Consider the following 9,607-nt stretch of genomic DNA (forward strand, 5'->3'; position numbering starts at 1 on the left):
TTCTAAGAAAATATGTGCATAGACGTATAAACAAACCAAAAGTTCATTGCCTTTATCGCTAACGATTCGGAATAAGTAGCAAGGGGAGAATGAAAAAAGGTATACATAAAACAATATATATAAGTACCTATAATAACCAATTAGACTCCTCTTTCCCCTGTGCCATCTCGCTAGTCTTCTTCCCAGCAACTGTCAGCATCTACATATGTATACCTACTGTATACAGACTTAAGTATGTACTACTTTTATTATGCGATTCTTTACAAAGAACGTTCTCATTTTATTTTTCTCTTACATTCCACGAATACATAATGTATATAAATATATTCACATACGCTCAACTGGTTTTATACCGAGTATAGAAAAGCATTTCTCCATGATAATTGCAGTAGCTTCTGTCAATAGCATACGACTCATATTTATTTTCACTATTTCCCCATGTTCATTTTTTTCAACGCAATAACAATTATCATAGAATTCGGTAAATGCGCACGAAATCTCATAACAATACTCGCATAATTGATTCAAGTATAAATTTCTTGTAATTTTAATTAATACGTCAGGAAACTTGATTAATACTTTGGCCAATTTCCATTCCTTTTCATGCTCTATCGATATCGGAGTATTTTGCGCAAATTCTCGCAATTTTTCTTGCGAAATATTCGCTGCTCTAGCAATGGAACGTATTCTAGTAAGAGCATACAGTAAGTATACCGCAGTGTTTCCTTTGTCCTCTAACATTTTATCAAAAGAGAACACATAATCGTGATTTCTGTTATGCGACAAATCTGCATATTTTATGCATCCATAAGCGATAGATTCTTGAGCATTTTTTAATTCCTCTGTCGTAAGCACTTTATCGCGTTCTTTTTCTCGTAACTTTTCAAGCGCTCTTCTCAGACCTGAGAGAGGAGAAAGAGAAGAGAGAGAGAGAGAGAGAGAAAGTTCATTTAGACTTACTTGGACGATAAAATATATACAATAAAAATGACAAAAAGAAACATTTACCTTCATCCAGTAAATCAGTCAATTTTACTGTATCACCGGACCTAGTCTTAAATTTCTTTTTATCTTGACCGAGAACTACGCCAAATCCAATATGATCTATTCTGTGGCTATTTTTTAGAATGCCTGCTCTTTCGCCACAGTTCTTTAACACTTGAAAATGCACAGACTGACCAACATCTGTTACATATATTATCTGCAAGTGTGTAGTAAATAAAAACATTAAAAGACATTTCGAATCATATAATATAATATAATAGATAAGTGTATTTGATTTGATTGCGAGGTTATCGTAATGTACCCAATCGGCTCTTTCCTCTTCTACACGTTGTTTCAGAGCTGCTAGATCCGAGGTATCGTATGTGAACCCACCATCAGATTTTATAATGGTTAATGGTATCTCATTTTTGCGTTTACTCCACATTACTTTTCGTCCGTCGTCTTCCTCTAGCAGTCCTCTCGATTCGAGTTCTTTAACTAAATTTTCCATACGTTTCTGATAAAAAGATTCTCCCCTTTCTATCAATTTAATGTCCAATCGTGCATATACCTTTTCAAACTCTATATTCAACAAAAACATACATAATTACTGATTCTTAAGCAAATCGGCATTACTTTATTTATTATATGATAGGATGATCTTACCTTTTCTAGAAACATCGCAAATTAGATGCCATGCTTTTATCATGTCAGGATCAAATGCTTGTAATTTAACAACACATTGGTAAGCACGTGTTTTAAATTCTTGATCTTCGTCAAATCGTGCCTTCGATTCTTTGTAAAAACTCTAAAATTTACAAATCATTAATTGTAATGGTTTTATCGTCTTTCGGTGTACGCGTTGGGTCTTTGAAATCGTTTCGATCAAAACAGCGATGCTCGCTCCCATGTAAAATTTATTCGCCTATGCACCAAAGGATTAGTCTCAATGGAAATTTAATGCATCTCGATTAAATTAAATTTAATCACCTGAAGGTCTGTAATAGGAGGAGACACGGTTAAATAATCAGGAAATCTATCTTGTAGATGAGCTATCAACATTCCAAATTGTGTTCCCCAATCGCCAATGTGATTTATTCTCAACACATCGTGCCCTAGGAATTCCAGTAATCTCGCGATACTATCGCCAATTATAGTGGATCTTAAATGTCCAACATGCATTTCCTTAGCAATGTTCGGACTAGAAAAGTCAACGACAACTTTTTGTTTTCTTGAATACGGTGGCAAAGCTTTTCCACATTTTACTAAATTAGTCAGTGTTGTTTGTGCAAATTCTCGTTTTAGAAATACATTTATAAAGCCTGCACCTGCCACCTCCAACTTAGAAATCAAGTCAGACTTCTCTATTTTCGATATTATATTGTTTGCAACTTCTCGTGGAGATGTTTTAATTCCTATCCGGATATACGTACAGTTAGTAGTACGAGTAATCCTCTAATATTAACTTTTACACTCCTATCGATTCTTACCATTGCTGCTAATTAACGTCACAAGCGGCATAGCGCTATTACATTGATAATCTCCAAATTTCGGGTTGTTACTAGCTGTTAAAATCACTGGTGGTTCAGGCACATTTTCGTATGCAGCATGAATGGCCTTTTCAAATAAATCATACAAAGTATCATATACGCTTACTACATTGTACGCATCAGTTTTCATTCTGTTTTGCATCTTTGCTCTATCAGCTTCGATTGTCTAAAAAAGAAAACAGATACAAGCAACAAGATAAATTTAAATGGTAAGACTAGGGAACCCCTGCCCCTCCTATCGACACGTGACCAGCGCCATTCTCTTCAGCCATTGTTCAGCTGAGCCATTTAAATAATAAACTATTTAGTAAAAAGCCAAATTTAATTTACATCTTGTATAAATTGTAATATTTGGGAAAACATACTCTTTTTAGAATGGCTACCCTATGTTTCAGCTTGATGTTCTCTTGTTCCAGTTTTGTATATTCATCTGTAGATACAGTCTGTAATTTGGAGTCGTTGTTCATAATACTCTGTTGTAAATATTCAATTTGTTTTTTTAATGCTGCTATTTCCTCTTCCTATAAAACATATGCAAATATGAAGGGTTATATCATTCCTAAATTTCAGAAATAATAAAAATAACACCAATAACAAAATTTACCGCTGCAGCTGCTCTTTTATAAAAAACTTCCAAGTTCGGTGTAGACATTGTACGCATGAAACGTGCACCTTTCCTCTGATGTACACAAGCACAGCACGTGATTGACTAAAAACGCTTTTTTTTTTTTAATATTAGCGAAGCTCAAACGATAACGACAATTCTTGTCCACGATTATCACAGAATAATATTCTGAGTAGCATCACAATCGAATCCAATTTCAACGACTAAACTATGTTAATTACATATACATACATTGGTTTTTTCTTCCATACCACCATATTTTGGCATAAGCAGAGAGAATATGAGAGTACTCATACCTGGGATTTCGGTGCTGTCGGTACAGTGCTGCCTTCACACCAACTATTCGCCTGGATCAGATCCTATACCCACGTTTAGCCTGGATCAGATCACTAAACTCGTCTGCACTATATATAGTTATACTAATTAGTTAATATATAACTATATATGTATCTATATAGATTCTATGGTATATGTATATGTATATATATGTCCCATTAATTGAACGAAGAATGCCAGTATATGTGTATGTAGTGCGTACACACATGAACATACATATTGAAATATCGAATTGGATACGAATTCATTTGTAAGAAACGAATTCTTTTGTTGTGACTAATACTCTATAACTTCGTTAATAACGATGTATGCATTAAAAATGATACTATTTCTTATCCACAGCGACCTTTATACTTACCTACATACATACATACATATAAACACACCGCCTGACCTTTGCCTGCAACGAATACCAATCAGCTGATACGATTTCACAAAAAGAGTTTACTCGACGAAACATTACATTAGGAATTTTATTAAATTTTCTGGTTACTAGAACTCGTATGTTTCACAACGAAAGATTCACATTTAGTAAGCATTAATTAGATTATCGAACGACAGTATGCGTATGTTCGACGAGCTGTCGGAGGACTTTGTATTTGAATCATCCTCGTAAACATACATATATATGTACATATGTAGTTTTCTCTTATACGTTTTCTTGGTATGCTTTCACACTGCTCCTGATGTCGACAGTTATGTTACCGCGAATATGTTTTTTTGGCAGATCTCTCAGCATATTTCGAGTATAAATTAATCGTATTCTATCGTGGACACGATTGTGAAATATGGATAACGTGACAGTAAGTAACAGTAAGCTTGGTCTCTAATAAAAACGCGATAAATATTACAAATTTATTCATACATTATATTTACATTGTGTTTCCCTGATCTCCTCTTTTCTTTCTAGTAGAAATATTTCTAACTAGACGATCGAAAAAATGATGTATTAGGTTGCTGATGGGTAAAATGTTTTATAATTGCAGTTGTACTTACATATAGCGATAAGAGGGTACAGAAACTAAAAGGGAACGATTTACAGCATCCGAATTCGTTTGTGACAAGAGTAGAGCGACATACTAATGGACTTTCTTTTTGTAATTTTAGGGAATACTATGTGCCATGTATAGAGGTTTGGCCGACAGCTTAAGGGGAGCAGTTGTCCTATTTTATATGGACAAACGCATTAATGAAAAGTTATATAAGCAATCCCTGTCTAGGGCAGATATTCATGGGAAAGATATCACGCTTATACATAATCCCTCCAAACATTATAATCAGTTAAGGTACATTCTATATATATATATATAGATCAAAGTTTTTTTGAAAGTTTGTCGCATATGTTGTGTTTGCGACATTACGTTGTGCGCTACATCTTCAGGGAATCAAAAGTGTTGAAAAGAACAATTCAGTGTTGCACGTTAAACGGTGGTGTATTTTGGGCGAGCATACTGATCTTTGAATACGGCCTACTACCATTTCTCAAGTACTTATTGACCATTATATTTGGTCATTCTCCGGGTATGGGTACTACCGTATGGTCATGGACAAAACCATTTTTATCATTAATATTTGGCACTGTATGGGTACTGCCGCTATTTCTACTCAGTAGAATAGTCAACAGTTTATGGTTTCAGGTACGAGTTATTTCACGATCAGAGAGAAAAGATAATAAGAAATACTATATGTATATTTCTAAACCATGTAGGACATAGCGGACAGTGCTTACAGATATAGACAAGGAAGACCGTTACTTTTGTCCAGCGTGAGCAAGTTGGTAGCAGACACGCTTTTCAGTATATTAGTTCAAGCACTGTTTTTGGGCCAAGGAATGTTGGTATCCAGGATTCCAATACCTTTTATAGGTGACATTCTTGCCCTGATACATATGTGCCTTTTATACGCTCTCTACACTTTTGAGTATAAATGGTTCAATATGGGCTGGGAGTTGCACAGACGTTTGAGTTTCATCGAAAGTAACTGGCCATACTTTGTGGGTTTCGGTCTGCCATTGGCAGTACTTACCCAACTACCCAATTCATACATAATAAGGTAATTCGTTATTCGAGACAAAAAGTATTTCATTACAAGCACCGACTGTTTTTCTAACACTAAAACCATCGTTGTTTTAGCGGCTGTGTCTTTTCTATACTATTTCCGTTATTTATCGTTAGTGGAAACGAAGCAGAACCCGTGACCGGAGTATGGTATATAATTTCATATTCTACGTTCTACACAAATAATTCATACCTATTCGTATAGCTATTCATTAGTGCATTTGATGACACCATATATATGTTATATTTCAGTGATTGTCCTCTCAAACTGTTTTCGCCAGTAATTGCAATCGCAAACACACTCTTCAATAAAACAATTAGACCAGCGACTAGACGGTGACAACGAACAATATGATCCGCATATTAATTTGATAAAATATGTAGCAATAAACTATTTTTCAGGTTTTTACATATTTTTATTATTTTTTTTATTCGGCGTATACTTAACTAATTTTCGTTTGTCGCAACGGAATTCTTATATAATTGTAAAAAAAAGATAACAAGGAAAAAAAAGAAATTATTGTTCCACACGTATGACGAAGACAGAAAGTCTGTTTGAAATTTTCGACGGGTTTCGTTAATTATATTTGGAGAAGACGAGAACAGCATGTATATGTACAGTAAAAAACTGTCGTTGTGTCACGTCAGTTTGCACAACGGAGAGTAATATGTTTAGTCTTCTCTATGATATTCAATCAAATTTGTACCGGTATACGTATACATATATGTATATGTGTATGTATAAAAATTCCTTATTTTATTCAAGCTTTACAGACTTATACCAAAATGTGTTTGCTTTGTACCATATACAATAATAATTTAAAATGAGTTTGTCTACGGATAAAAGCGATATAAACATAAATGAAAACAAAAAAGGAAAAAGAAAAAAAGAGATACAATAACATCCAAGCATATCGATGCAGAACAATTTGACAACGTATTGATTCGACGCATACGCTTTAGATGTATTTATTAAATTTTGCTATTGTATTTGCGTTAAGAAAAGGAATGATTATTTTTGTAATACTGAGGTGCCGAATTTGATTTTACCGCAACTAGTCAACTCTGCGTTCTGAGACTCTTACACATTTATAAGCTGTAACTTATTGCGTCGAAAATATATTTCTGATCAAACAACAACAACAACAACGTCAGCAACAGCTACAAGTCGATTCAATTTAATTGTACTAATTTCGTGGAGTACCGCAATCGTATCGAATAAAGTACTGAATATAAAGTACTGACATTATATTCATTTAAAATTTAAACTTTTATGTTGATTCTGTGTACTAGTATAATTAAATGTTACATCAACATCGCGTAAACGTGTAAGATTAGAGTCTCAGTGTAACAGCATTATAATATCAATGATTGTTATATAATGATATATTTGTACATTATTTTAATGGAACGATTCAAAGTTACATCGATAGAGAATAAAATCGTTTTATACATTGCACATTTTGTTCTACCCAATATGTAGTAGTATGTATATTGTACATTCTATGTTTCAATTTCAATGATTATCAACATTTACATAGATATATCGTGTGTAATGTTTGTGATTTTTCCTGTCATTTTTATAGCTATTCTATCGACAGGGAAAACCTAAGCAAGTAGTTCTTGAAGAGTTAGAAGATCGTGATCCGAAGGTTCTTCTTTGATCCTATAAGAATTTGTTAAAGCATAATGCCTGTGCAAAGCGATAAACCCAAGGCCTGGATCTGTTTCGTCGTCCATTATTGGACTTGTACCTCTCTCCATGATTTGACTTTTGCTTACCTAAATATAAATGTCAAAAATAAAGAAAATGATTGAGTGATCTTCGAATGTACATCGAGTAATGCGCGAACAAAAGGACAAACTGGAATTTTCTATTTTTCTTACTTCGAAACGTTGTTGTTTATACATAGTCAGTTTACGCGTGCCAGGTATACTTTGTATAAGATTTTGAATAGTAGGATGGGAAATTCCAAAAAAGTCAGCACCCTTTGGCGTTATCGTTCGTAGCGCAGGAGAAATGGCCAATAATAATTTTGAATGACATTCGTCGGGAGTAGATCCCACTAGTGCTTGATCTAGATCATTGTCGGACACTATTTCAAATCTATGAAAATCATTGGAGTTGGTTTTCATGGTATATATACAAAAGCATTGATAAATTACTTATAGAATATATGTACGTGGATACCTTGGTTTTGGCCCACCCTCTAATATCTTACACGTATACAAACTTTTTGTTTTTACATCTCTTAAATTAGCGTATACTCTTGTGCTGCAATAACCTATGGGATAAATGAGATCTTCGGTATGATAAGATATCCTATCGGATACTACTTCACCGAGCGAATAGACAGTGAGGTCACCCAAAGAGATTGGGAATATAGGTCTGCCATGCATATCCAATGGTATTAATTGAACTACCTTGCGCATAGTTTTATTGTACCGCTTTGCCTTATTCTTTGTTTCTGCAAACGATAGCTGGATGGTAATCTTCAAGGTGTCTGGAATTAAAGCTAAACCATGGTATACCTGATCCATCAGTGGAAACTCTTTTTTTTGCTGCTTTCTTAGGAGTAGAGCATTCAGGATTAAACGATGTGGAATTAATAGTATTCGACTGAGATCTGGCTATCATAGTAGAGGAATCTAAGTCTCCTTGTTGTTGACATAGTTTACGCAAAAGAAACAATCTTTCTTTTTCCACAAGCATCAGATTCTCTTGCATTTGTGCCACTTGATCACACAGTGCAGCGTTTTCCTAATAGCGTGAAAATTCATTGTTTCATTCTACAGGAAAACAGAGTACATGCTCGCAAAAAAGGAGAAACTAAACGATTGGCTGTCACTGGTACCTACGAACTTACAAAAACTGTGTCCTTTATGATCCTTTGTAATCTTCGATATTTTCTTTTATATTCATCCTGCAATTCTGCATTTTTTTGAAACTGAATATAATAATTATCGTAAGCTTGGGTCATTTTAATAATATTATATTAGTATCAGATTCTACGATGTTCCAACTAAATAGTCAATAATAACTGTGTAAACAACGGTAAGAAACATTGTCCATAAAACCACAGACGAGAAATAGAAATAAAGAGTATAGAGTAGTAGTGACGCCGTGAACGGTGACGAGTTTGTCAACTAATTTTTCATATCTCCGTAATGTGTAAGACAAGAAAGGAGATAGTGTACAACAAGGACAGACTGATCGCCCAGCAACGCCGTCTATGTAGTAGCTGCACGTTGATACCTGTGTTGCGTCGCAGTGTGGTGAAATAGGGATTTTGGTTGTGGGTTCGAGTGCCCGTGGAGCGCTTGTTGCGTCGCAGTGTGGTGGAATAGGGATTTTGGTTGTGGGTTCGAGTGCCCGTGGAGCGCTGAAGCGCTCTGCTCGTGGAAGTTAAGAAATAAACCTTGTACACAGAGTTTAAAGGCGAAAAACTGTTGTAGATTTTATTAGAAGTACTTGGAGATGTAACTCCCTCAGTTCTACAATGAGTTCTGTTTCATCCTGGAGTTTTATATCCTTTCCCAGCTTCTTCCTTCTCGTCACCCTTCCTTAGCCAATAGGAAAATTAGAATCTTCTGGCTAGGCGTTGATTCGTCGGATGACTCGTCTTCCGGTTGCTGCTTGATGGTGATTGGTAGTGGATGGATCTTAATAGCGCACGCACGAGGGTGAGAGCTCGTCAAAACGAGGGACGTGGGGCCATGTGGGACCGAACAAGAGAGAGGTCAGACGGAGTTCCAAGAGGTCCTTGACTGAGAATTTATGACCTCTTGTCCTTAACTGATTAGAGACTTCGACTATCCCTAATTTATGCAGAATTGGAGAAGCTACTCTAAGAGGCTGCGTGACTTTCTCTAAATTCCGCAATTAGTCTCGCCGACTCGAATTTCGTCAAGGATCTCTATGGAACTCTCCCGGTCTTTCTTTACCTACTCTAAACTATCGCGCCCAAATAAAATACATATGTATGAAATACGCGATTACGTCTTATATTTAAATTTGCCTCTCCGCGCCATTAATCGATACTATATATATCTAA

General features: G+C 35.2%; 3 protein-coding genes across 11 annotated transcripts; 1 reads left to right on the top strand and 2 right to left on the bottom strand.

The window, feature by feature from the left end:
• Positions 1–80: 80 nt before the first annotated feature.
• Positions 81–6,069, top strand: Tank (EI24 domain-containing protein tank). Of its 6 annotated transcripts, none has more exons than XM_076789225.1 (7): positions 81–99; positions 4,223–4,298; positions 4,603–4,781; positions 4,877–5,132; positions 5,204–5,547; positions 5,628–5,702; positions 5,805–6,069. In XM_076789225.1, exons 2-7 carry the CDS (start codon positions 4,284–4,286, stop codon positions 5,890–5,892), a joined length of 957 nt encoding a protein of 318 aa, XP_076645340.1. In that variant the 5' UTR covers positions 81–99; positions 4,223–4,283; the 3' UTR covers positions 5,893–6,069. The 6 variants fall into 6 exon arrangements, with proteins under 6 accessions (XP_076645340.1, XP_076645339.1, XP_076645336.1 ...); XM_076789224.1 differs by lacking the exon at positions 81–99 and adding an exon at positions 3,679–3,745; XM_076789221.1 differs by lacking the exon at positions 81–99 and adding an exon at positions 3,856–4,159.
• Positions 257–3,571, bottom strand: Argrs (arginine--tRNA ligase-like protein). Of its 2 annotated transcripts, none has more exons than XM_076789198.1 (9): positions 3,456–3,571; positions 3,139–3,252; positions 2,900–3,055; positions 2,475–2,700; positions 1,975–2,399; positions 1,651–1,792; positions 1,307–1,566; positions 1,009–1,201; positions 257–902 (listed from the first exon to the last, which is right to left on the bottom strand). In XM_076789198.1, the coding sequence occupies exons 2-9, from the start codon at positions 3,193–3,195 to the stop codon at positions 328–330; spliced, it is 2,034 nt and encodes a 677-aa protein (XP_076645313.1). In that variant the 5' UTR covers positions 3,196–3,252; positions 3,456–3,571; the 3' UTR covers positions 257–327. The 2 variants fall into 2 exon arrangements, with proteins under 2 accessions (XP_076645313.1, XP_076645312.1); XM_076789197.1 differs by having other exon boundaries at positions 3,139–3,367.
• Positions 6,070–6,922: 853 nt separating the features above from the next.
• Positions 6,923–8,652, bottom strand: LOC143354842 (transforming growth factor beta regulator 1). 3 transcript variants are annotated; one of them, XM_076789215.1, is made up of 5 exons: positions 8,420–8,652; positions 8,085–8,313; positions 7,744–8,020; positions 7,440–7,659; positions 6,923–7,334 (listed from the first exon to the last, which is right to left on the bottom strand). In XM_076789215.1, exons 1-5 carry the CDS (start codon positions 8,531–8,533, stop codon positions 7,161–7,163), a joined length of 1,014 nt encoding a protein of 337 aa, XP_076645330.1. In that variant the 5' UTR covers positions 8,534–8,652; the 3' UTR covers positions 6,923–7,160. The 3 variants fall into 3 exon arrangements, with proteins under 3 accessions (XP_076645330.1, XP_076645331.1, XP_076645332.1); XM_076789216.1 differs by having other exon boundaries at positions 8,408–8,543; XM_076789217.1 differs by having other exon boundaries at positions 8,412–8,525.
• Positions 8,653–9,607: the final 955 nt, after the last annotated feature.

Source organism: Halictus rubicundus, chromosome 6, assembly GCF_050948215.1.
Source record: "Halictus rubicundus isolate RS-2024b chromosome 6, iyHalRubi1_principal, whole genome shotgun sequence".
Taxonomy (NCBI): domain Eukaryota; kingdom Metazoa; phylum Arthropoda; class Insecta; order Hymenoptera; family Halictidae; genus Halictus; species Halictus rubicundus.

What these genes read in the sequence shown, in the direction of transcription:
- LOC143354842 (XM_076789215.1), bottom strand. Translation starts at nt 8,533, where the DNA reads ATGACCCAAGCTTACGATAATTATTATATTCAGTTTCAAAAAAATGCA. An exon ending in TCATAAAGGACACAGTTTTT is followed by an intron (nt 8,314 to 8,419) that starts GTAAGTTCGTAG and finishes TCACGCTATTAG; the next exon opens with GAAAACGCTGCACTGTGTGA. An exon ending in GAGGGTGGGCCAAAACCAAG is followed by an intron (nt 7,660 to 7,743) that starts GTATCCACGTAC and finishes TGATTTTCATAG; the next exon opens with ATTTGAAATAGTGTCCGACA.
- Argrs (XM_076789198.1), bottom strand. Translation starts at nt 3,195, where the DNA reads ATGCGTACAATGTCTACACCGAACTTGGAAGTTTTTTATAAAAGAGCA. An exon ending in ATAAAAGAGCAGCTGCAGCG is followed by an intron (nt 3,056 to 3,138) that starts GTAAATTTTGTT and finishes TATGTTTTATAG; the next exon opens with GAAGAGGAAATAGCAGCATT. An exon ending in GACGTTAATTAGCAGCAATG is followed by an intron (nt 2,400 to 2,474) that starts GTAAGAATCGAT and finishes ATATCCGGATAG; the next exon opens with GAATTAAAACATCTCCACGA.
- Tank (XM_076789225.1), top strand. An exon ending in TCAACAGTTTATGGTTTCAG is followed by an intron (nt 5,133 to 5,203) that starts GTACGAGTTATT and finishes TAAACCATGTAG; the next exon opens with GACATAGCGGACAGTGCTTA. An exon ending in CCCAATTCATACATAATAAG is followed by an intron (nt 5,548 to 5,627) that starts GTAATTCGTTAT and finishes TCGTTGTTTTAG; the next exon opens with CGGCTGTGTCTTTTCTATAC.